At 37.3% G+C, this 27,254-nt stretch overlaps 2 protein-coding genes across 7 annotated transcripts in view; both read right to left on the bottom strand.

Moving 5' to 3' along the window:
* ep400 (E1A binding protein p400) overlaps window positions 1-3,549 on the bottom strand; it is a 30,805-nt gene extending 27,256 nt beyond the window's left edge. For all 5 annotated transcript variants that reach the window (XM_028456459.1, XM_028456460.1, XM_028456461.1 and 2 more), the window contains exons 1-3: window positions 3,373-3,549; window positions 872-2,230; window positions 671-778 (exon numbers count right to left, since the gene is read on the bottom strand). In XM_028456459.1, coding sequence (XP_028312260.1) covers window positions 671-778; window positions 872-2,203 — 1,440 coding nt within the window. In that variant the 5' untranslated portion in view covers window positions 2,204-2,230; window positions 3,373-3,549. The remainder of the gene's footprint in view (window positions 1-670; window positions 779-871; window positions 2,231-3,372) is intronic.
* Window positions 3,550-8,423: 4,874 nt separating this feature from the next.
* ulk1a (unc-51 like autophagy activating kinase 1a) lies at window positions 8,424-26,709 on the bottom strand. Of its 2 annotated transcripts, XM_028457189.1 has the most exons (27): window positions 26,213-26,709; window positions 26,033-26,125; window positions 25,054-25,095; window positions 23,233-23,265; window positions 23,115-23,151; window positions 19,945-20,118; window positions 19,730-19,803; window positions 19,549-19,650; window positions 18,224-18,282; window positions 17,191-17,273; window positions 15,341-15,391; window positions 15,154-15,236; window positions 14,909-15,059; window positions 14,761-14,821; window positions 14,556-14,645; window positions 14,241-14,363; window positions 14,021-14,151; window positions 13,066-13,148; window positions 12,816-12,934; window positions 12,421-12,536; window positions 12,007-12,132; window positions 10,870-11,024; window positions 10,605-10,780; window positions 10,396-10,514; window positions 9,786-9,943; window positions 9,531-9,666; window positions 8,424-9,432 (listed from the first exon to the last, which is right to left on the bottom strand). In XM_028457189.1, the coding sequence occupies exons 1-27, from the start codon at window positions 26,300-26,302 to the stop codon at window positions 9,389-9,391; spliced, it is 2,709 nt and encodes a 902-aa protein (XP_028312990.1). In that variant the 5' UTR covers window positions 26,303-26,709; the 3' UTR covers window positions 8,424-9,388. The 2 variants fall into 2 exon arrangements, with proteins under 2 accessions (XP_028312990.1, XP_028312991.1); XM_028457190.1 differs by lacking the exons at window positions 23,115-23,151; window positions 23,233-23,265; window positions 25,054-25,095; window positions 26,033-26,125; window positions 26,213-26,709 and adding an exon at window positions 21,361-21,421.
* Window positions 26,710-27,254: the final 545 nt, after the last annotated feature.

Genomic DNA, 27,254 nt, shown 5'->3' with positions numbered 1-27,254 from the left:
AACAGTAGCGCTCTGGTGTTATTTGCTGTGTAAATGGATAAGAAAGACACAATTTAAAGCTCTGAAGCTGCATGTGAGCATGTGCCTGCGTGCGCATGCCTCTGCTACAGGAGAACAACACTCACGGACACGGAAGCAGGGTTAGCTTAGCATTTCGGCAGTAATACACAAAAAAATCTAAGCAAAGGATTGCAATTTGTAATTCCTATAACACAGAAATAAGTCCTGGTGGAGCTGCAAACAAAACACTATCTTATTCACCACAAGAAACCACCACACCACTGAGAATGCAGCATTTAAAGCTAGAAATCAAGCTAATGCTAAAGCTAAGCTAGCATGGCAAAGAGCCTTGCAGTCATGCATCATGACAGTAAAATAGACCATCTTAAGTCAATCTACTGCAGTAATTCCTCTCTCAACTAGTAGAAAATGCAGTGAACACCTGATTATGCATGAAAAAAATACCGTCATATACCATGAAACCGTTAGAATCTTAAAAAATACCATGATATAAATTTTTGGTCATACCGCCCAGCCCTAGTTTTCAATGAAGTTCTTTCAAAAAATATTCTTAAAACTAATGATCGACAATTTTTTTTTAAACCAAATAAACAGAAAAATTCACAGCGTACACATTTAAGAAGTAGGCCATTTTTATATTTTCATATACCTGAAACTGTTGTTGAGAGGAGAAAGCTGCAGAAACATTGGGGGGAAGTTGCGTCGCTATGGCAACCGGAGTCCCTGCTTGGCCATCTTTTCCAGTAATAACCTTCACCTAAAAAATAAATTCAGTTATGGATCAAACATTTGGGGACAAAAACTGAGCGCTTAATTAGATTTTAAAGCTTCAAGTTAGTTAGTGTAATACCTCGTCATTAATGACCTCAGACTGCTCTTCTTCTTCCTCTTCATCTTCAAGGTCTAAATCATTCTGTCTCAAATAAGTGTACAAGGGTACACAGGGTTTTTTCTTAAAAGCTAAATAATCCATCATATTTCCTTGAAGGTGTTGCAGAAAGAATAGTTCAATCAAATATTCTTTGAACACTTCCTTAAGGCTCTCCATCTTCTTGGTGTGGTGCTCTAAGCACTGTTTTCTTAGCTGAGCAATCTCAGGGGTTGAAGGAGCAACTTCCTCCAATTTCTTGGCCACTTGTTTCTTTACTGAACTCATAGACATGCTGGAGGTTGTAAGAGGATTGTTGGGGATGCCTTGTGGTTGACTAGTGAGGGATGGGCTGGATGGTGGAATGGAGGAGGGCATACTGAAAGTTGCTGTTGCTGTGGTTCCTACTCCTGCAACCATACCTTGTGTTGTTTTCTCAAAGATCATAGGGCGTGCCAGCTGTCCTTGAATGATACTGCTGATCTGTGGAGGTAGGTTAGAAGTGGTAATGTGACCAGGGCTGCCAAGAGTGGGTAGAGTAGCAACTGTAGTGGCAGGACTTTGAGGTCCAAGGTGGTGGATAGTGCCTCCTGTCTGTGAATGTGGCTGAGAGAGCCGGCGTTCCCTTAAAGAGCCCGGTGTCCCTTGGCTGGCCAACTGGACCTGGCCAGATGTAGCTGGGGCAATCTGAGCAAGTCCTGTTCCCTCCTGGTAAACGAAGTGACCACTACCTGATGTACTCCCTAAATTTATTTGGCGCACTAACATACCAGCTTCTACAAATCGGGTGGGACTCTGTCCACACACACCTAGTGCTGCGGTAACAGTTCCTGGCCTCGTTACTCCTTGGAGAGGAACTGGACTATGTTGGGTGGGACTTTGAGGTTGGATGGGCTGGGGCACAGGTGAGGTGACCTGGATGTAGGAGGAGGGAGCATGTTCAAACCTCCATTGTGGTGTGGTATGCTGGAAACCAGGAGATGCTGGGTTTTGGATGGGTAATGGTGTGAGGGTGATCTGCTGGTTGGCGGTCACCATTTGTCCCACATTTTGTAAAGTGATGTTCATGTTCTGACTCGTAACTGGGCTGCGACTCATGATTATTTGATAATTGGGTGACTGGGGAGCTGAGGGGCTGGCAGCAGAAGAAAAAGTTGTCACAGGAGACTGAGGGTGGTTAGCTGCTGGTTGCTGCTGTGAAGCTGCCAGCGGTTGCTGCTGCTGCTGTTGCTGTTCGTCTGCTTCTGACCCACTGACAGACTTCGATCTCTGGAGCTGCCGTTGCATGTTCTGCGAGCCACTTCCATGGTGCATTGCGTGACACTATGTCAAAACAATAATCTACAGAGAAAGGACGTAAAAACACAAAATAAGTAACTTGCCACCATGTGAAAATAAACAATTTACGTAAATGGTGTGATTTTTAAAGTATTCTACATTTAGGTACATTAGATAAGGAGACCCCACTCTTTATTTTCTGAACAACAAAGACCTCAGCCCTGTCAAATAGACAAAGCCCTCCAGTAAAAACTTCGTCAAAGGTTAATCATTTAAGTTTCTCCTAATCCAGAACACTATCCTGTTATTTACCGATAAATTAAATGTTGAGTTTGCCCAGCTAATGTATATTTAACGCCAATGTATATTAAACCTTATTTGTACAAAGCTGATCCTTTATGGAACTGGATTTGAATTTAAATTACAATACTACATTAAAAAAAGATAATGGCTGATGAGCAGGATCCTCAGTGTTTTGAACATGGCATAGAGATAATTGGAATACATAATATATATATATATATATATATAACAATGATTGCATGGTATTAAAAACACAAGAAACTTTTGTAAAAACATCACGAATAAAATAAAAACATTGCTACTGAACAATTACATGTTTCTAATGACATTAAAACAATTCGAACGAATATTCGCTCCACAAAAATGTAAAATAATAATAAATCCGCTCATGAATGACATAAAAATGGTCAAAGTCAACACAGATATAAACAAAGGTGGCAGACATTACTGCTGCTGATGCCGAAGATAATGATATGCAAAGGGACGTTTCCCTCCGCAAACGGTCATTAAACAATAGCATTCTTATGTACACAACACACTTATTGATTCTTGTACAACTATACATAAATAATTTACAGTTAACAGTAGTGTAAATCAGCAGTCAGTGATATATAAATAAAAACTACAACACAACACTAGCTCCTAATTAGCTCTGGGGCGGAACGTTCCATTACAAATAACATACCGTAAAAATACAATTTAATATAAGGCGAGTAAAATGTAAAGCCAAGCATTAAATAATTTAATTATTTTAAACAAAACTGTAAATTATTAGCTCAGCTAAAGTCTCTGTTTGTCATAATACTACATTTAAATCACTTACGTAGCGGGACGCGTGCTATTAGCTCGTTTTGGCTAACGCTAACTAGCAACAAATAATTTTCATTCAAGATATTACTTACTGGGAACGTAGACTGCGTGGTAGTCTCTACCCAATTCTAGGTCATGTTTACAGTAGGCCACATGTTGTAAGGCGTACCACTACGAGAACGAATAAACCATACATTTGCTAGTTGCTAATCAATGTTTTGGAGCTAGGTTTATTTCATTCAGCAACATGGCGGCGACGGAAACCTCGGTGTGACCCGGATACGTTTCCCACTTCTTCCGGTAACGACAATATTTTTTATTTTTATTTTTATTTTTTAAATTGAGAAAAGGTACAGAATATATACATATAACAAGGCACTTGAATGTAGTTAGAATTGAAAACTAAAGTCAAACCCACAAGTTCAATCTTTGCATAGAAGAGCAAAATAAATAAATAAATAAATAAATAAATAAATAAATAAATAAATAAATAAATAAATAAATAAATAAATAAAAAAACATACATATACAGGGGCTTTTAAAGGGAATAAATCAAAGGTACAGTAGAATACAGATTTATAGGGAGCTATGGTTTTTCTGTCAGTGTAAAGTATTAATTCATGTTTAACAAATTATTATTATTATTATTATTATTACATTTTAAGAGATTTAAAATATTGAAAAATTAGTTATGAAAGGCATTAAAATGAGGTTTGATTTTTCAGTATTTTGCTTTGTGTAGAAAAAAAAAATGTCCAAGTATAATGATATTATTGATAACGTAGTCATGGTGTGAGTTATTCATTATAAGACCAAAGATAATGCATTTTTCTGAAAAATAATTTAATTGAGGAACTTGAATGGAGAGCCAGTTATGAATATCAGACCATAGAGCTTGGGAGAATGTACAGTGGAAGAAGTGATGTTCAGTGGTTTCTTCTTCACAACAAAATATACAGTTATTTGTTTAAACCATATCTTTACCTCAGCAGAGCACTAGATGGGTAGATTGCATTCAATATCTTAAAATGGATTTCTTTCAATTTAGGAGGAATGGGAGGATTTAAATAATGAGTTAGTAATTTGGTAATGAAAGTCTTTGAAAAGTGTTATTTTTATACAAAATCAATGAATTTGAGATCTGATTTAAAAGACTTTTGATACATTTTCACCAATTGTCAGTTTAGGTAGGTCAGGAGTGATATTTGAGTACTTGATAATTTCACGTGTAGAAGATATAATACAGGAACCATAAGAATATAATGTGAAAACACTGCTTGTACAATTTTATTTTTGTTCAAAATGCACGTCGTATAATTCTGCAACATGGGATGACAATAAATTGGGACTCAAAGGGAAACGTTGTTTCTCAAATTGGTGGACTACAGGGGGTACATGAGAGAGAAAGAGTGGAAACTAACAAATGAAATCATTACAAAAATATGGCGGTTTATAATGTAAATTTTTAGTTAGCCATGGGCTGCGTCCGAATAGTCCTTCCTATCTCCTTTCTTATACACTGTTACTTAACCCCGTGGATGACGTCACGGGATTAAGGAAAGGTGTTAGGAGAGGAGTTAGGAAGCGGCCAAAAATCAGACGCACTTCCACTAGGTGACGTAACAATCTGACGGCTGCGAAGGTTAGTGAGTTCTGCCGTGGTGAAAAAATTTCCGAAAATGGACTAAAAGGTAATTTATAACACTTTCCGCTGATATAATCTAAAAAATCTAAAAAATCACACGGTTTGAATGTAAATCAAAGGAAACGAGGCTACCAGACTACGAGGAACAAAAGTGAAACTAAAAGAAAGTCACATTAGAATGGTTGCTCACACTCATCCACTCGGAAATATGAATTATGTTGAATAAAACATAATGTGGCTAAAAATGTCTCAGATTTCTTATTCTTGAACCACAGAGTGTCTGTTTTATGTCAGTTATGATCTGATATGTCTTACATATAATAAGTTATGGGTTTTAGATTATTAATTTAAAGGATTTAGTAATTTATATGATTTCCGTTACTTGTCAGAGTGAGCGCTCTTGTGTGCATTTCCCTTTAAATGTTGTCGCCGCAAGGAATTGTGCGTTAGCATTATCTCGTCTCCTTTGGTAAAGGATGCATCAGTGTTTCCTAGGCTAAAGGAGGTAAAAAGCGAAACATTGAGTCTTTTCCTGAGCTTAAAGTGAACTCAGACGCTGTTTATCGTGGCCACTACTTAAACACTTTCGGGGTAGAAGGAACAGTGGATAGGAAAGGAGATAGGAGGGACTATTCGGACGCAGCCTTGGTCCCACACCAGGCTTGAGATGACCGATAAAAAAAAAAACTAAACTTAGAAATAAATCTATTCAGGAGGCACTTGTTATTATGAAATATTTATCTTCTATTGTTTATTTCTGAAATACTACAATTATATATAACCTTCACTAAATGTCCTTATATTCAATAATCCTTTTAATAAAAATATCATTTGTCAGTCAACTTTTTTGAGGCCTATTTTCTGGAACAAGGAGTTTCATAACATCTGATTTGAACTGAATCTAAATCTGACGGCAACACAAGCTATACGTATGCAATGAAACAAATCAGATATAAAAACTGGGACAGTCAGATTATCACTAAAAGACAGTTGAGACAAAATGCTAACAAAATTAAATAATTAACAAATAAAAAGTCTGAATTTCATTTTAAATAGTAAACTTAATACACATTAAACAACTTACATACATATATATGCCTACCAAATGCCATCCAGCTAGATCAAACCGCTGAAAAGTGACAAATTCTAGGTGGCGCTAACAAGACCCAAAATTGTATCAACAAACTACAACTTAAATTTTTAAACCAAACTATACTGTCCTGCCAACTTTCATGAAATTGCACGCCTGGGAAGGGCCTAAAAAATTCATTAAAGTGTCGGTAACTGTAATAATAATAATAACTAGAACTGAAGCAGTTATGAAAGGGGGCCAAGCCTTCCCGCGCGACTCTGCCCCCAGGTTCCGTGGAGCCCGTGGAAGTACATCACGAATGATGACGGGCTCGTGGCGAGCGTCAAAACACAGGCCAACGTGCCATTCGCTGTGAACAGGTGGATATGAAGTTTTGGAAGATGTGATTTAAAGTGTGAAAGCTTCAGGCCAAAATGCGTTTGCACCCATTTTGGCGGACATATGTGAATCTTTTTGATATGTCGTGACTTACAAAGAGCAACGTGCTGTGGGAGTGGGCGTGGCCTATGTCAGAAGATGCAACTTTATGTAAGGGACATGTGGATATGAAGTTTTTAAAGATGTGAATTAAATCGTGAAAGTTAAAGGCCAAAATGTTTTTGCAATTATAGCACCACCTAGTGGCGCAATTTTTGGTATGGTTGGTCTGTGTGGTTTTCTATATCTACCCTGTAAATTTCACTGTCTTCAACATAATAATTCAGCAGAAATAAATGTTTGTTTATTTATGTGTTATGATGTAATAAACCACGCCCACTTTGACCAATCGCGAATAACTTTGCGATATCGCCTCAGGAGGGACCCAAGATCATACCCTCCAAATTTGGTAACAATTGGTCTTGCCATTGAAGAGATATAAATATTCGTTATTTGTAGCGCCCCCTAGTGGTCTACATCATTCAAAATTGGCACATACTCTCACAGTCACATGCCAACTAAGGATCTCAGATTTGGTGTTGATAGCATTTATTTTGACCGAGATATGCGCCAGTTTGCATTTTTATAGCTAGCTAGAAAACTTTACTCATTAATAATTTGCGCATAATTTACCCGAACAAACTCATAGGGTTAACTGGAGATTACGTCCAACTGAAGACTCTACGTGCCAAGTTTCACGCTGATTGGACAAAACCCCAAGGAGGAGTTCGAAAAAGTAGGTTTTCGAGTTTTTGCAAATTTGCTCCGAGAAAAGTTTAGGCGGAAATGGGCGTGGCCTAGCCTAGGTGATTCAATGCTATTCAAGGAATCTGTGGATATGAAGGTTTTAAATTTGCAACAAACGGTGTGGGAGATATTGGCCAAAACGCGTTGACCTTTGTTATAGCGCCACCTGCTGGCGGACATATGTGAATTTTTGCGTCCAAGGTACACGGGGTGGTCTGGACCCAACCACCAAGGGGCATCGCCCTACCTTGCACGGTTTAGCCTGCAGCACCACTTTTACCAGAGGAAACATAATAATATATATAATAATAATAATAAAAATCTTTGAGATTACAATAGGGCTCCTAGCACCGCCGGTCCTATGTATGTAAGCATACGCGGTTCCCTGGCCCCGCGGGCTTGGCCCCCTAATAAAAACCCTTGCGATTACAATAGGGTTCCTAGCACCGCTGGTCCTAGGAACCACGTATGTTCCCTGGCCCCGCGGGCTTGGCCCCCTAATAATAATAAAATCCTTACGGGAACAATAGGGCCTTTGCACCACTTCTGGTGCTCGGGCCCTAATCATGAATGATCTTATCTTGAAGTTTGGGGTTTAAGGGTCTTGCATAGGGACTAATGGTGGGGAAAGTCATGCCTGTTCACTGCTGGTCTCCTTAGTGCTGAACACTGCCCCCCATTTGTAAGGCACAATACTGTCTGCCAATCTCTGATTACATTAACAGTTACAAATCAATGTTAATATTTGGTTTGTTTTTCTGAAAAAATAGATGCACTGTGCAAAAAGTGCAGATTTCTTTTTCGCACAAATACGCTTTAGGTTCTGGCACCTTGGCAGATTTGGTCGCGAGTGTGGTGATTCAACTTCTGGTAAAATAATTTAAAACTAAGCAAGACACCTCCTTGATTTACATGTTTTGAGAAATGCCAGTCATCATAAATAGTAATTTATTTAAAGTAGCTCACTCTTTCATGCCATTCTTAATAAATTAAAGATCTTTTTAGTTATACATAAAGTATAAACACATAAGCAGTGTACAAAAAGCATTATTTTTGCCTAATATTCTTAAGACAAACTGGTTCCTTATGATGGATATGAACAGTTGTCATGTATAAGGCTCAAAACTGACTAAACTCGATTCACTCTGTAACTTTTCAAACTTCAGATCTAATATGAGGTCAAACCTTCAGCAGCCAAGCTGGATATTGAAATCCTTTCATACAAAGACGCAGACACGATGTGATTCAAACTTCTATTAATAAATATTATTTATTCTGATCTCACACTGTAACAACTCATACTTGAAAATTCAAAAGAAGAATATAAAAACACTCTTGAACAAAAAACAACAAGCCTCAACCACTTCTTGAAAACAGTCATAACTGTGATTACTATTAAAATGAAATATTCTACCAGCCATAAAGGCAAACATTCATTCTTTTACAGATATCTATGTAAAAACTCTCCAAAACAAAACACAGATGGCCCCTATAGTACCGTATGTATACTGGGAACACATCCACCTCAGTAACCACTGAATACGTGGCAAAACTAAAAGTTAATTCATTCAAATGTCAAAACGCAATTATTGCACTTAACAGTGTATCTACAGTATGTAATGCTGTCAGTTATACCTACAAGTCATAATGCATTTACTCTGCATTGGGTCAAAACACACTCACTAAATGTTCATACACAATCCTGCTGTGATTAAAAATCTACAACATTATAGGTACAGTTTTACAAGTATTGTTACAAATTACCACCAAGATTTGGTCACCTTATTTAAGCTCCTGTTGACCGGAAAACACTTCCTCAATGCATAATACAAAGATCATAAATAAAAACTAACCATAGGCAGCCAAAAAATAGTTTCTTCAAGTATTACATAATTAAAATCAGGTTGTTTTTTGGATTATCTACAAAATCCATGTGCAAAAAAACTTTTAACAGAATCAATCTGTAAGAAAAATACAAATAAACTGGGAATATCCCCTGATTACAGTATTCAGACAATGATAATACCATTCAAATCAAGACCTCTAGTTTCTTTCTAAATTTCAGTTGAAATTACAGACAAGAAGTAGGAAAAAAGTAAATTCCCCAGTAGTCCATTGCCATTTAAGAAGTAAAGATGCGTCTCTAGGAGATTCCATCTGCATCCAGGGGACAATAAAATGGCGTGTTGTGAATGCAGATGTGATTCTAGGTCTGTAGAGCTGAGAGGCGCCGCTCAATACACTGCTTACCTAGAAAAAAATAATCATTGGATGAGTTACTTATTTATGTCCACTTTAAAGTTGATAGAGTTCTTTCACTTATGTTCAATGCTTTGTGGAGGACTCACATCTATCAATGTTGTCAATGTCATTTTCCTCAGTCAGGTTCCTGGATAAACCCTCCATCAGCAAAAGGGCTTTATGGTAACGTTGGACTGACGCTGAGCCATAGTGGAACATTTCATCTAAAGCGGCTGACTGCACCTGAATGCAACATGAACACGCACAGATAAAAGATGAGACAAAGCTTCGTATTCAAAATGCAGAGCCACAGATGGAATTTGTAGAATCCACAAGCAACATTTGCAGGACGCTGAGCTCACCATTTGAATGGTGTGACTATAGATGAGTTTTTCTGCTGTGAGTCCATTGAAATGATCCATAAGTCTCTGTTTGTCAAATAAAAAGGTCTGTAGCCGATCGCTGAGGGAGCGGCAATATGCCACGCAGTTCTTGTACAATTCATTCAGCTTCCTGATCACTGCAAAATTAAGAATACAATATACAATAACTTCATAATTACAAGTTCATACACACTATATTGATGCAAGTCAGCATGTGTTAATGAAATGTTGTTTTTTAAATGAGTTTGTTTCATTTTTCTTTTACTCACATTTACTATTGACTAAAATAGATCCAGACAATAAGCACTAAAGCTTGAGGAGTCAAAGTTGCACTGATTGTTTCAATAAACTGGTTTAGAAGGAACACCCCGCCATGGATGAATGACTACCCATGACTAAAGAAACAACCGAATAAATCAAACTTTGTCTCCAAAGTTCTAATATTTTCCAGCATTCATGACCATCTGGGGTGAATTTTTCCTCATCATAAACATTAAACAACAAAAAAAGGTCTAAGCCATTGATCTACACAGCTTCAGATGGAGTAACATGGAGTCTGTTATTTAGAATCTGAAATCGCTGACCTAACCTTGTTTTACTGTAGCCGAGGGAAGGAGTTGGCCCTGTTTGATATTTTCTTTTGCTGTGTGCAGTGCTGCGGAGAGAAACTCCTCAGACTTCATGTACAGCACTAACTGCTCTGCATAGCTGCAAAATAAAAACAAAACACAACAAGAATTCATGAATAATCCACATATACAGTACAGTGCTTCATGTGCTGATAAATGGGACCCTCACCTCCATTCTCGACTCAGAAGGCTGATCTGATCAGTCACTACGCTCTGCTCCAGAAACGAAAGATCAGGAATGCTGACGACATCCAGCCCCGGGTCTTTAGAAGAAGCCAATTCCATGACGCAGTGGACGAAGGCCAAAGTAAAACGTAATTCGCTCAGAGCGTCTGTGTGAGGTTGCTGTAAAGATAATACGATAAATACACATTAAAACTAGTATATATATACCTGAAGGATTTACATCAAAGCATAATCTGTATTTACTGTACCTCCATTAGTGTGTCTTCAGGGAGCTCTGGTGGGTAAAAAATTAGACTGGGGAGAGGAGGGGTCTCCATGGGGTCCGTCTCACTGTTTCTACGACTGCCTATTGAGAGGCGACGGCTGTTAAGTGGCCAGGCTGAGTTATTGTAGTTTGGAGAGCCTTTAGAGAAACACACACATGGTAACAGACAATTAAATTACTTAAAGAGGGGGTATCATGTAAAAATCACTTTTCCAACTTTATACCATGTTAGTATGTCATTCCCTCCTGAAAAACAGTGTTTCTCAGATTGATTCGTGTATTTTTGAGTAATCTTTAAATCTCCTGCCAGCAGCCATTTTCCTGCTGTTTTGCTTGATGGGACGAGGCCCCTCCCTCCCCTATGTTCTCTTCCTTAGTTCAGCCCACAGCACCCACCTCTGCAGATTTAACTTTTGTTTTACTTATTTTAAATACTTTTCTAAGAAACCCCTGGCTTATGTTTGTACTCATTTATGTAAGCATTAATAAAAATTATTCTTTTTATTTAAAAAAAAAAAAAAAAAAAAAACTCATTCCCCTCTTTGTCACTGTTTGTAAAGCCGAGGCAGTGGAGCGCTGTGGTTGACACTTTCTACCGGGGCAAAAATAAAGCGGTTAACTTATTGAATAAGCCTACATTCTCTGTGAAATTCTCAGTAAAACCGTAAAAGTGGCGCTGTGCTGAAGTGCTCCTTCTCTCTCCCCTCGGCTGCGCACACACTGTACCATGATCATCACAACACTCACTGGAGCGATGAAGTGAGGGAGCTCAAGCATTATGTTGAATGATACAGTGTAAGATCGCGACATTGGAATGGTTATTAAACTGATGAATGCTAATAATACAATATTCCTGTTTGAAGGGGGAGTGTTCATGGGCGTGGGAAGGAGTTTCTTAAAGAGACAGAGGCGAAATCGAAGCGTCATGAACAGTGATGCTAAAGAGGGAAATTTCTTTAAGTTATTTTTTTATATTTGCTGCATTTTCCAAACAATTTTGGGCAGGATAGTTATTTGAGTATGCTATAGAATAGTACTATGCGCCTGAAAAAAACATGATACTCTCCCTTTAATAATTTGACGCCTCCTAAATTAAGTCCAAACTCAAGTCTAGACTTACTGGAGAGTCCCCTGAAAAGCAAAGTATCCGGAGGAGTGCTTCCAGCGGATGGAGAACCCATAGTGAAGATAGCAGGAGGTGGGCTGTCTGCACACTGCATTACTCTCAGGTACCCAGTAGGTGGCGCTGTGAGAGCAAAGAAAGGGAGAGAAAAATCAGAACACGTAAAATATGTTCATAAATGCACTCCACTTATCCTGTATTCATAGTAACATTTGTTTTGTTACTGTTATGATGCCGAAACAAATAAGTGACACATGTGCTGTAAAAAACAAAACCAAAAACAATACAACCTTGTATCTAAATTGTATATTGTTTGTTTATAATGAAATCCATTAATTCCCCATTTTAGTTTAGGAAAGACAAAAGTCATACTGCTATAATAAATCATGGCATTGGTCTGGATCCTCCTACCTGTTATATCCATGCTCTTCTCACTGTTTGGACCATCATCACTCCCTTCAGCAAAAAGCTGAGTTCCAAACGCTGCCTTCAGTAACATGTCAGACAGCTTACCTGTGCTGAGTGTCCTGCACAGTTAATACACAGAAAACATTTAGTATTTTCAGACATCTAAGTTTTTAATAGCAATGTTATTGTCATTTCATCATATTCAATTCAACTTTATTTATATAGTGGAAATTACAACAATAGTCATTTCGAAGCACTATCAAAATATAAATATAAACATTTGGAAATTATAGCAGCATTTTAACAATAGGGATAATAACATCCCCACATTTTAATTGACATTTCTTTTAATGGGTTTATATTTCCATACAATGTTCTATTAGCTCAAATGTCAGCACCTTTTAAAAGGGCCGCCCTTTTTATTGGCTGATTTCAGGCTGAGTTTGGTCTTTGCCGCAAGAGACGGGTCGAGAAGGGATTGCAGGTTTGGAGCTGTTCTGGTTCTGTTTGGCTTTACCTGCAGTTGGAAATAAAGAATAAAAATGATGAAGTTAATGACAGGGTAATATGTCAGTGCAGACTGCTGTAGATAATGTATATATATATATATATATATATATAGATGTAAAAAGTGTTGCAGGCTGTGACCTTCGTGTCAGGAGAGCCGGTGAGCCGACAAGTTTTTGTGCCATGTGGCAAAGTAGGCTCTGAGGTCTTTGGGGTCAGTCCGGCTAAAAAAAAAAAAATATATAGAAGCACAAACATCAGACTGATATGAAAAACAACACTTTACATTTAAACTTAGGTTGACCCAATCTGATATTGATCCGATATGAGAAAACAAGAAAAAAAGAAACAAGAGTATCGGATTATATCGGCCTGCATCTAAAATCTGTGATATAATATACATTGTTATTCTTGGGGGTCTTGTAATTTTTTTAATTACTTTTATTCAATTGTACAATATTCTTATTTTTAAGGTACGTAAGCCATTTGTTAACAATAATTGGGTCAGTTTTTCTCATAACTACTGTTGCTGACTATTGTTCTCGTAATATCACTTTCTAACATTCCACAAAACAAAATACAGTAAGTATTGAAATTATGCATGATTAGTGCTGATATCATATTGGATCGATATCGGCCAATTACCCAATGATGCAATATCAGCATCGTCGAAAGTGAAATGGGAATCGGGACACCCTTAATTTCAATTTTAAATATATTTCAAAAAATTTTCCCCCCAAAAAATTCTAATAAGTTTTTCAGTAAAATAATACATCAAAAATTAAACTTTGCAAAGATTTATGGAGCTTTTTGAAAAATTGATCTGTTTCTGATCGTATTAAAGTTTGAAAATATTTTAATATTTGTATTTTCTAATGAAGTCTACTTAATTATTAGCTGATATAACTTATAAAATGTCAACATCCCAGACTTTGAAGCATTACAGTTTACAATAACACACATCTTATGAATATTGAAAAGCTGCTGATAGCTGACTTTGTGGATCAGTGGTCCATTACTGTTTGTTCTGCATCTGCATGTGTGTCTTGTGTATGTTCACATGCATTATTGAGGGTTAAAGGTTTAGTTACAGTACCTTGTGGGGAGAACAGCTGTGGACGAGCTCTTCCTGCAGTCACCTGATGACAGTTAAAGGCTACATCTGACCCTGTTGCTCCATAATGTGGGCTGGGTTCAATGCTGCTCACACCGCAGCAAAAGGTGACTCTGAAGGACATTTAGCAACATTTAAACACAAAGTTAAGAAAATAAAGACAATTGTGTTGCCAGTGCAGAGAAAGAGGAGCTTTACGTGCCTGGTGGAGCCATGCATGCCGACAGGCTGAAGGTTCTGCTTCATACGCTGGTAGTTTTGGACCTGAGTTGGAACAGGAATGGGCACCGAACAACTGCAGTTAAAGCCAACCGACTCATCGGCTCTGTTGAGTAGTGTTAATAAAGACCAAAGAAAGAGACAAGAATGAGCTGGTCTGAGGGACTTGGATGATTGTACAATAATAAGAATCAAGAAAAACTGTAGTCTAATAAAATTAATATTATTAAACATTTGATTTATTTAAAAATATCTTTATCTAACATCATTATAACATCCGCTTTTTTCTCTCTCCTACCCGACAGGCCTGGAGGACAGTGGTGGCAGAGGAGAAGGTGGGGATTTCATTTCTGTGTTTCCAGGACTTTGCTCAACCACCAGAGAGCTCCTAAATAAACATTTTTGTTAGCTCCTTTACTATAGAATGTTAATTCATATTGCAAACATTCAGTAACATGGTTAAACTTTTGAGTTCCCACTAATCTAGAAATACTATTACTTACCCACTGTAAATCAGGCAGGTCTCAGTGGGTGACGCATCCTCCACCTCACATGTGTAGTCGCCTGCAAAATAGAGAAACTTTTTTTGGTACAGGCTTTAAAAGCCTTTAAAAACAAATCATATTTTCAAGAGATGCTCTGTGGTCTTACTGGAATACTGGGCTGGCACCATCACATAATCCTCAGTGAAAGACGGAACATTTCTACTCTCTGTTGTTGTTTTCGGCTCAGGGCTCAGGGATCCCTGCGTGGGTGTGCACAGCACCTTGGGTGGCGTTTTCTGCATCTCCCCATTGGAATGCTGAAAGAGGTTCAAATTTAAGCTTCATTACAGGTGACCAACAAAGACCATCAGTTTCTGTATAGTTTTGCCAATCGGGGAGCGCTATATGTACTTGAGGTGAGGCCAGCTGTGATGTGGAAGAGCTACTGGAAGAGCTGCCTGAGCTAGGATAGGACACCAAAGCAACTGGAGAGCCTGTGAACAAAAACAAACCAATCCACATCTGCTTGTGTTAGGGCCGTAACTACTATATTTTACTGAAACTGAGTTTGAGTGACACAAAGACACATTTGACGTACTTTTCTTTGTGGACGAAGCCGACTCTAGGAAAGGATGATGAAAAAACTCCTCTGCAAAAATAAAGATCTGTTTGATTTTTGTCCACATGTGGATGTGTTTTGGGTCAGTGTACAGTCATGGTTAAGGTCCATGGATATTGTTTTGTGAATCACACTACAAAATATTTTATGTGTTTTTGAAGGTAAATGAACACACTTTTTGAATATGATTATTCTGCTGTGTAAAATGTGTATTTTTAAAGCTAAAACTATATCAAATTTATGTACAAAACACTTTAAGAATAGAGTTTATCATCAGTATATGCTAGAAACAATTAAAGCAAGAAATAGCAACAGAATAACTGAGCATGAAAATAAAAGGAATGTCTGCTTACTTGAGTTAGAGATATAAGGGTCTATTCTCCCGTCTGGACTTAAGTGCTTTTTTGTGTGCCTGCAGTTACGCACTTCTCTACAACGTGTATTGTCTGGTCCAGGCTGCTGACACGCCCACCGCACATAAGGAGCCAAAAAGCACGTATGTGTGAATGAAGGCGGGCTGAAGGAAAGGATAATTGTGATGTCATTTTTTTTGGGCTGTCGATAAATCACGGAACATGGAGTTTTCCCAACGCTTGTAAATGTCATTGAAATTCTTGAAAATTATAAAGTTTACTTTTAATTTGAAACGCCTTCATTGATAAACAATGTAACAGGTTGATGAGATCAGATTATTGCTCTGTGAGGATTGGCCACATTCTGTCCGAGTCACAGTTAAAATCTCTCTCTTTGATCATCATCATCATCAACATCATGATCGCTGCAAAGCGTGACCGAGTTAGATGCGCTGGAGATATGAGGAAATAACCTGGCCGCAGAGCGTCCTGCTTTAATACAGAAGGATGTTTGCAGTGAAACAGAACTATAGGCTTCCATAATACACAGTTTTAAATATAAATTGTTAAAGCAACTTAAGCTGAGCCTCATTAATATATGTGTGGGAACAGTTTCTGGTCCATCCTCATCCGCATATGACAGCTTGTTTCACTCTGTAGTGGATCAAACTGTGACTTTATGTTGGACATAGTATGAAAATAGTTGAATCACCGTGACCAACGTGTCAGAGTTTTAATTAATAAGTGATCACAGCTGCTGCGACGCGACGCATGAGTCCGTGTGGCTTCAAATGTAACTAAGTCCATATTTCTAGTGCAATATAATGTTTCACTTTATCGTGGCGCTGCACTTACTCCAGGGTTAGAGGCGCGTAAGAGGAAAAGGACTTACGCACACCGGAGAATGCGTGTAAAGCCAGATTTGAATGGGAACGCCCACATTTCAGGGACGCTCAGCCCACAGTGCGTAACTGGGATGAAAGCACGCAGCGACTGACTTAAGTACAGGGGGAGAATAGCACACAGACAATAACAGCACTGCTGCACGGCTTTTTGGTCTTACGCGCATGGGAGGATAAAGCCCTTAGTTATTAGGTGCACTTTCCTAAAGGTGTTCCATTTGTTGTGTTACAAATGTTTTGCTAATTGTGTTGTATTTTGTTTATTGATTTCATTTTATTTTTCATTCTGTTATGTTATTAATTTTAGTTTGCTTTGTGCTCCTTTTCTATGAATATTTCGCTTTCCTGTCACAACACTATGAATGATTGTGTTTGTGATTATGGTATGAATGTATGGGGGAGTGGTAGTGGTGGCATGGGGGGTTGGAAGCCTGTTTTGTTATTTTATTCTGTAAACATTAAATAAATAAAAAAATAAAAAATTAGAATAAATAAAGATTTCAATATTAGAAAATGCTTTGAAATATTTAAGAATAAGTGTGAGGACTAGAAAAATGAGAGATTCAAATCCTACCAAAACTCATGCGTTCTTTGTGGTTTTTCCGCAGCAGTCCCAGCAGCAGGTGTCTTAAATTACCAGAGGTCTCTTTTGGGATGCTGGGGAAATAACATGTAAGAATTCAATTTAGAAATATACAAACCATTTAAAAAAATTTTTTGAACATATTTTATTATTGTTGATCCATTTAGATTTTGTGCTTTGTATTTTGGTTAGGCAATCTGGAAATTATTTTCATTGTAACCCAGGCAGTTGTAAAGTGTGTAATAGCTTTATATTAATGGTACAAAACATACCAAAAAAGACATCCACACTGAGTCAGACTAACTTTCCTTGTGTGTGTTTAATTGCTGAGCTATTTGGGTCAAATTACAAGTGATAGCTTTACAGGCTATCAGCCACCACCCCAAAGCAGGTTAAATATAGAATAAAAAAAAACAAACCTGAGGCATATCCTATCAGTGGTTATCATAGCAAATGATAAGCATATCTGCAAGCCATACACAGGCTGGAAAAGTACAACATTAACACAGTGGGCAAACAGTTCATAAATCCTTTGAATGCGTTCCAGAAAGTTACTTTGAACACCAGAGGTTCAGTATTCAGACAGGCTTTAAATAGCTGTGTATTTACAGATAACAAGTCAAAGTTAAAACCTCATGTGGAAACAAACATTGTTGACAGAACTTGGAGCATAGCATTATATCCTTGTGGCTTCACTCTGAGTTGTGTAAGTGGTTGATGGACCTGGCAGGTGTCTGGATCAGTTTCTTCCACATTAAAGCTATATTTGGCGGTGGTGTCACACTCATTTACTCAGTGCTAAATATACACTATGAAGTTACAAGTGCCTGTGTGCTCAGGTGTTTTGTAAAGCATCTAAACAAATATTTAAAAAAATCATCAAAATAAACAAACATGTGCAGGGCCAAGGGAGATAACCATCAACCAAGTGCAGAGATGACAGATTTCTAAGTACCTCCCATTTACACAAGCCTTCAATCATTTGCCTTCATGCATTGTGTGTATTATTGTGTGTTACACTAACCTGGGTAAAAGGGACCTGTTGCTTTCATAGAAAAGGCGGAGCTCCTGTGGTGTGCTGGCCTGTAAACACAAACATAACATTGAGCAACTCAATAAATTGTCCATTAATAATTAACATCTATTTGAATGGATCTGTGTAACTGTATTGTTTTTAACATGCGGCACACAGTATATTTTGTGTTGTATGTATATTTTCCTTAAACTGGGGTTTTCAAATGTTGAGAATCAATGCAATTTTTACAACTTATGAAGCAGTTCACCAGTAAATAAACATTTAAAGATCAAAAACAGCCACATAAGCATTTTTAATGAACATTTGATTCCTATATATCATGTCAACCATATTTGAAGTACTTGCATTTAATGTCAAATACATAAATATTAAAATAAATCCACTTCCCAGAAGTTATGCAAATTACAAGTTCTTTTAGATGTTCTCAGGATGACTTATGCATTATGTTGTAAAACATAATACTAATTGAGATCTGTTATTTATTGTAATATTGTCATGCATATCATTTTTGACTGCAGATGACATGCTCATAGAATAATGTGAGAATCACAAGGTGGTACTTAGCTAATGTTCTTCCTCAGAAATGGAGCTTGGCCACAAAAGCACCCAAACAAACATCATCAGTAACTAAAGCTTTTCACACACTGACCCCACCACTGACACATTTTTAGTGCAAAAACATACCAATCAAACTTGTGATTTATGTTGGAAGAGGTTTCAAACTCAACACATAAATATAAGTGTTCTATGTTAGGATCAAAAGATACTAGATGCCGCTTCTTATTGCGGTAAATAAATATGTTTAATATAAAGGCATTCAAAGCTGAAAAAAGGGACCAAACACCAAGTAAAAAAAGAACAGAGGCCACAAACAAATAATGGTTTGACAGCTTCATCTCAGCTGGCCTCTCATGGTTAGAAAGCAACAGCACTGGGGGTTGTGAAACAGTATTTACGCCGGGATCAGAAAACTGGCTCAGAGCCAAACAAGGCTAGTTTCTAACAAGCTATCAAAGTACTTCAGGATTGTACTACACTGGATATGCAGAAAACACATAGCAGGCAGGTGACTCTGTATGGTTGTGTGGTGGATTAGGGTGTTATGAAGAGAAGCATCCGATTCACTTTTGGCGGTGACTTATCGTCCTGTCCTAAGAATTTGCCACTTCAAAACAATGTCATGAGTCATTGTGATTATGCAAGAAACTTCAGCAAGTAGTTGTTTACAAGCTGCAAAATCCCCTCACGCAAAATCTGAAAACGATTCATATTTGGGTTGCCATGAATGTGAAGCCACATTGGGTGCCACCTACATGAAATGGGGCTTTTCCAGTCAAACACTGGTACACAATAGTACCGATGCTCCAGAGATCTGCCTTGGCATCATAGTTCTGGGACATGATGACCTCAGGAGCCTGTGTTCAGACAAACAGCTTACAATCTGGTACACAGTGACAATAAACCTCATTGGCACACAAAAAACAAGATGGTTACCATGTACATGGGAGAGCCGCACAGTGTGGCTGCCATCGTGTTTGTCTGGAGGTGACGTGCAAACCCAAAGTCAGCTGCAGATGGTAAGCAATGAGGTGAGAAACAAACAGTTATGTTTATTTGAATTTCGAGGACAGTTGGCTTTTAAAAGCACATCACGACAGGTCAAATGCTTCCCACTGGAATAAAGCAGACATGAGGTCACTGGTCCTTACCTAGCTTGATGCTGGTTCTGGAAGTGCTGGACCGGCCCCCTCCTTGGTGGCAGAGTAAAATGTTCTGGGGTTTGAGGTCCCTGTGGAGGATGCCTTTGCTCTGCAGAACCTTCATTGCTTGTGAAATTTGCTGCAGGAATACGCGGATGGTGTCTTCGCTGAGAGTGCCCTTTGCTAATGGCCAGAAGTAGGAAAATCACAAATTCATACATGAAAATCTCTCTATGAAAGCACATGGATGAAAACTAAAGCCACTGTAGTTAATGTAGCCAAAATGATTCAAATCTAGATCAGTAGCTCTCAAACTTTTTGGCTCAAGTACCTCCTTTTTCTTACTTTTGAATGCAAGTAACCCCTTTATTCGACTCAAAATTCTGTAAAAAAAAAAAAAAAAAACATCTCTCGAGCATAATGATGGAATGAATGAGTGATAACTCGCATTTTAAAGAATTTCATTTTGTAAATAAGTGGAATAAATAAAGTATTTAGTGCCTCCTGAATTGATTTAGTTTCTATAGTTTTTATTATTTCCAGTCATCTCCCTCCAAGAGACTGACCCTTGTTTTATCAGTTCATGTTCTAATCAAGATCATTTCTATTATGACTTTGTGAGATATCTGTCATTTTGTGTATTTTGTTGTTGTTTGTCTTTTATTTTTTTTATTATTCAGTATATTTTTATCTCATTGTGTGTTTTTGTGTGTGGTATTATTTCAAAATTCTCTCAGTGTGTTTTTGGTGTCGTTTGGTGTTTTTCTTGTTTTTGTCATTTTGTATATTTCTCTGTTATTTTGTGTATTTTGTGAATTTTTCTTTCATGTAGTGTGTCTGTTGTCGTTTTGTGTGTTGCTGGTAATGGTAAGTATTTTATCTTAATGCGTGTGTGTTTTTGGTGTTATTTTGTGTATTTTTGTTGTTTGTTTTTCTCTCATTTTGTGTTTTGTGAGACGTTGGTAATATTTAGTATGATTATAATCTTTTTAAATTAAAAATAAACATTATAAAACTGCATATTTTAATACTTTCATTTGTTAATTTTCCTCTCCCTCTCTGTAGTGCCATCGCGCACCATCATTTGAGAAACACTAATCTAGATAACCATCACAAAAGAAGAATTTTATTGTTTACTGTTATGAAAACTGCATCAACCATGAAAGACAACTTCGCACATTGAATGTTGATTTTGTAAAACTAACCATAGATTTGATTCTAAAACTTAGGGGTGACCAACTTTTTAACTTCCAATACGATACCCATATTGTTGCCTTGGTTGATGGCCGATACATGTATTGATCTGATTATTAACCAATGGGTTACATACATTTTACCTGTAAACACAATAATATTTTACAATTGAGCAAAATAAATGAAAAAATGAATTAGAAGACCCTGACCTCCATCCATCCATTTTCTTACCCGCTTATTCCTGTTTTGACAGGGTCGCGGGGGTCTGCCGGTGCCAATCTCCGGCTCTCATAGGGCGCTTGGCGGGGGTACACCCTGGACAGGGCGCCAGTCCATCACAGGGCAACAGAGACACAGACAACCATTCACTCTCTCATTCACTCCTATGGGCAATTTAGAGACTCCAATCAACCTTACAGTCATGTTTTTGGATTGTGGGAGGAAGCCGGAGTACCCGGAGGAAACCCACGCAGCACGGGGAGAACATGCAAACTCCACACAGAAAGGACCCAAGTGTCCACCCCAGGGCTTGAACCCAGGACCTTCTTGCTGTGAGGCAGACGTGCTAACCACTAAGCCACCGTGCGCCCGACCCTGACCTCACCAAAATAAATGAAAAAAAAAAAAACCACACACACCGCCTCCCCAGAAAATATATTATACTGGAGATTTTAAAAATGGGCTGATGTAATTCGATATTCTTTTTTTTTTTTTTTTACTGATATAGGACCAATATTCAATAAAATATCAATACTGGATTGGGACACTCTTGTTTACTACAAGACTTACAGCTCTAAATTACCAACACATTCGCTGATAATAATAATATAATAATAAACTTCATTTATAGAGCACTTTTAAAAATATAGAAATATGGGGGTTTAACTTAAAAAAATTAGACTAAAATGCGAAGATACAGCAAAATACAGGGGGAAAAAAAACTTAATGGTAGTACCTTTTAGTCACAGCTCTGGGAAAATTTTTAATTCTAGACTTAAACCTGAAAAAAATGAATTGTTCAGTTATGATTTGTTTAAAAAAATTAAAAAAATCCCCAAACATAATTACTAAAAGGTTTTATTTACTTTGTTTGCTCTCACACTCTCATGAGACCCCAACTTGATCCAAGAAGTAACCCACAACCCTGATTGCATTAGCACCACTGCTGTCATGATTCGTGGAGAATTTTGTTTATGAGGCTTCATGTGAAAAAATTTATGTCAAAGCGGTTTGACGTGTTAGCTCTACTCTGTAGTCTTCTGCCCCCTCCACCCCCCCCCACCCTCCCCCCTCTCCTTATGCACCCAGTACTTCTAGCTGCTGTGTTTTTCCAGGACAGGAGATAAGGGAGTGACAGATGGGTGAGGTCATGTGGGTTCTCCATGAACCCTGCCAAATGTGACCGAGTGTTGGCCTGGAAATAGCTGCATGCCTGACACACAGAATGGGTAACTCTTTTAAAAGTAACTGCAGAATCACACCAACACTCTATAGACACACTTGAAATACACACATCGATACCACAGAGTTAAATGTAGCCTGGGAAAACTTAACTCTATGCCCATGACTGCGTCATCTTATTTGGAAACATGGTTTTGAAACATGAGGGGGGGAGGAATTTTCCATCGAGCCAAGTCTATCATTATGATTTAAACATTGTGTAAGTAGTAAAAAAGAGCCAAAAAACAACCTCATAAGAACTAAAGTATTCTAATCTGTATGTGTGTTTGTTTTCATGTCATTTGTCTTGAATACAAGTCAAGTATAAAGATTTTCATCATTCTATCTGGATAATTCACCCACTGACCCATTAGAACTTAAAATCTCTGGTTGCACTGACCTGCCAAAATCCTATTATTCCTTTAAAACACACACATACTTAACTACTACAGCACACTACTAGCACAATAGCAAGCCGTTTCAAACATGTTTACCAGGAACATAATGTGACACTGAAACTCTTGTAACTTTTTGTGCAAACTTACAGTGTAGGTACTCTGCCAGATCACCACCATTGCAGTACTGCAAACAGAAGAATGACACGTATGAACAGAGGCAATGCAGCAAAGTGCAGAATGTAGGACAACAACAGACAGAACTCACCTCTATTACAAGGTACACACATCCTCCTATTTCCTGCAAGTACGAAAAATGCAAAACATCAACAAGATAGCAAGAAAAGCACGTTTTCTTAACATTATTATTTATTCTACCTGGTATAAAATTAAAAAGACATTCGCACTAAACCAGCAGTGTTCATTGCTTTTTAGCCACTAACCAGTATTCATTTTTGCAAAAGTAATATTTCCTGTCATAGTCTTTTTTTGAGTTTATTGTTTTCAGGTGACTAAATCTATACTAATATTACAAGCAAGCAAAAACATGATATTTAAACTACTGGGTATGACTAAAACGAATTACATTTGTTCAAAAAGGACAAGAATACAATAATTAGTTTGGTCATTAGCCAAATTTAAGGGCGTGGAAATTTAGTTGGTCATGATAATGAGATAATGAGACATTGTTAAACGAATTTAATCAAAATTACACTAAATTGAAAAACAGTGAGATGACAAAGATGGCATTCAATCCTCATCAGAAGTTCAAAACTAAGAATAATTTGAAGTTTGCTGTCACATTTAGCACTGCCCCTTACAAACAGCTTTCTAAAACTAAGTACGTCTCAACAAGTACAGACATCGGGATCTGAAACTGTATCCATTTAAGGCCTCTGAGTAGCTCCTGGGCCTTGGAATCATTCAGGATGATTCACAAGTCAGAAATTTCATTTTTCTAATATTGCAAAATTTACCCAAGTGATGAACACACAATGGGTGCTTGATAAATGTAAAACTAGTCAAAAGTGGATATACTGTACATCCATCTTACACTGATACATTATGTGCTAAGTTCTGTATAAAGAGGAGAAACATGGGTAGTTTTTTTTCTCCTTCCCACTCCTGTGGCTCATGGTCTCTTGAGTCATGTTACAGTACTGTTATACGAGGTAAATGGACATTTAGTTGTTTTTTTTTTTTTTACACAGAAAACTCTGAAAGCTTGACATATTAGCTTAAGGTGCAACAAAAAGTCAGTGTGCTGGGATAACAGGTTGATGCACCTGTGAGACGATACCCAGGATCTGTGTTCTGACATAAGCCATTGTTTAAGAGGCTGTGCCCTGCCATCTGTTAGAGAGAGGGAGACATGGGCTCATCATGTCTGACTGTCTGGCAGGTGTCACCAATCCACCAAAATCCAACGTTACACAGTGTTGCCGAGGTCAGCACTTTAGCCTTACAGTTAACAAGGTCTTGTATGGAGTTTGCATGTTCTTACACTGATTTTCTCCAGTTTGCCTTAAACATCATCAACACATTTTAATTTTTAGTTCTTAAAAATGTAGTCGTACTGCCTCAATTTTATTGCATAACTTCAACAAAGCACATACTTAAGCCATACATAAAGTACAATTGAAAAGCAGATAGGACCGGAGTAAATCACCAGTTTTATGACGATATGATTCAGGGACCTTTGATCGATTTAAGACAATAATATACAACCATTTAACACAATCAGTTACATTTCACCTAAAGCTAGAAAAAAATACCAAGCAATTTTGATGTTTTGACTAGTTTATTGCTGAAATATTTCAGATATTTAAAAGGAAATTATTATATTTAACAAAAAAAAAGCTATATTTTACTAATAATGTACATCGATGGTTTGTGTTTCCATCGATCTGACTGGATCATGGCTTAGCACCTCGATATATCCCTATAGCAGATAATCACATTTATTTTTACTTTTTCATTTGAGGAATAGGAAGTCACTGTACTCAAAACAAAAAACTCCAACAGCCCCACAAACAACAAGCAATATATATATTTGCATCATCAGCAAAACCAAGGAAAGCATTTCTACCTGGTAATCCAGTAGTCTAACGATATTCTCATGTTTGAGCTCCTGGAAAAGATAAGATCAACTTTATTGTCTGTTCTGAAGAGGTAAATGGGATATTAGGGCTGGACGATATGGACCAAAACTCATATCTTGATATTTTTTCTGAAAATGGCAATATACGATATTAATCTCAATATTTTTAACTAAATAAAGTCTTTATAGAAAGACAATCTGGGGTTAAATTTGCTGATGAAAAATGCCACACAGACACAACTATTTACAAACAGCTCTACAATGTGTTCAACTTTTCCTAAAATTAGTATCTTAATACAAAATAAGAAGTGTCTATCTATAGCCTTCGGGACTTCGGGATTTTCCGCACTTTTTCTACATTACAGCGTAATGTGCCTGTGTTTTTTCAATGTGCCGCACTCAAGGCTCCTTCCTTCCACTAAAGTGAGTTCCAGTCCCACTTTTGTCATATATAATTTTTCATTTTAACATATTTAACACGGCCAATTCCACCTTTAAAAATACATATACGAAGGGACAGGGTTAGGACTAAAATAAAAGGGTTAGCGGAGTAGCTAAAAAAAAAGAAAAAGAAGAAAAAAAGAGCTAAAATAAAACTGACAAAACTTTAAGTGACATGGTGCACCTGTGACGTCACCTAAACTGGCCAATGAGGGGCGCTGTGTATGAATAGTCATGGTCTACAAAATAAGCATCTCAGTATATCTGAACATGGAAAAATTATTAAGGACACTGTTTGACTGCAAATTATATTACATACTTGTATGTGATTTTAACCATGGGATTGTATAAATAAAAACAAGTAAATAAATAACTATATCTCAATATTGGCAATATTGTCATTTGCTATATCACCAAACTGAAAAACCCAATATATCTTGAATCATGGTATATTGCCCAGCCCTATAGGATCTAGTTGATTAAATTCACTTAAATGTTGAATGCATTAAAAATAAAGAAAAGATACCTTTAATATTTTGATTTCTTTACTGAGCAAAGAATGAGACTTGGCTAAGTTCTTCTTGTTGATGCACTTCACAGCAACTTCCCAGTCACGTTTCTTAAAAAGAAATGTAATAATATGAATATATCAGGCAGTCATACATACATCCATTCATTCATTCATCAGACTGTATGTCAAAGTTACCTCTTTATGTCTGCCTTTAAACACAACAGCAAAGGCGCCGTGACCAATCAGGTCTTTCCTGTTGAACTCAAACTTCCCAACGGACTCCATGGATGTTTGACAACACAGGACGATTCAGGGACCCAGCAGGTTCAGGAAGAACACTTTTCCATAAAGAGCAGACGTGCGATCCCTCGACACCGCTGTGAAGCAGGTCAATCTCATTTCTTTAGGAGAAAACACCGCAATGAGCCCTGATCGCGTTCACAAAGGTGGGAGACATTTCCGTCAACATAAAAAGTTTAAACAACGTGTCTAATCAACAATGTGTTCACTATCACCGTTCCTCTGCGACTAATAACTCTCTAAGTAAATTCTGGTTGTTCTCCTACAGCATTAAGACACCGAAAAGTAACATTAGTGTCCTTAAACCCTGTTTATAAGATTACGCCGGCCTCAGATACTCATGTATACCTCACCTTTCTATCTATTTGCGTCTCAGAGTGCGCATGCGCAAACAAACTAACAGCTGTTGACTGATGACGCCTTCAGGGACAGTTGGGAAACCTCTCATCCAATTTGTTATGGTGGTGGCTGATGCAATTTTTTATAATTATTTTATAATTATATATATATATATATATATATATATATAATTATAAATTATGAGAAAAAATGTATATATAACTTAATAAAAGTTAACCTTCCTCTTGTGTTAGCTTTCTGTTAGCATCTCTTATGGTAATGGCTCCTAAATCAGCTGTAAAATACACTAAAAACAAATATATATTGGTTACCTTGTAAGGCTTCCTAATCAATGAAAATATAGGTATTAATATTTTTGGTGTGGGTGTCTGAGCCTTTTTTGTGTCAGTATACCCCTCCATTTCAATGTTTTTAAAATGGTAAAATTGATATAAAACATATTTTAATAATTGTTAACTACATATGTGTAGAACTGTACATAGAACTGTAACATGGTTTCCCAGTTTTGTGTTAAATTATAATTGACAATTGTTATAGAATTTTCAGGGCATTTACAATTACAAAGTCAATTACAATC

Source organism: Gouania willdenowi, chromosome 9 (genome assembly GCF_900634775.1).
Source record: "Gouania willdenowi chromosome 9, fGouWil2.1, whole genome shotgun sequence".
Taxonomy (NCBI): Eukaryota; Metazoa; Chordata; class Actinopteri; order Blenniiformes; family Gobiesocidae; genus Gouania; species Gouania willdenowi.
This window is presented reverse-complemented; position numbering and strand designations above follow the sequence as displayed.

Coding starts and splice junctions, on each gene's coding strand:
- ulk1a (XM_028457189.1), bottom strand. CDS start 26,302: ATGGAGTCCGTTGGGAAGTTTGAGTTCAACAGGAAAGACCTGATTGGT. Junction 23,266..25,053: donor TTAGACTACTGGATTACCAG/GTAGAAATGCTT, acceptor TCGTACTTGCAG/GAAATAGGAGGATGTGTGTA. Junction 10,515..10,604: donor CTTCTGAGTCGAGAATGGAG/GTGAGGGTCCCA, acceptor TTTATTTTGCAG/CTATGCAGAGCAGTTAGTGC.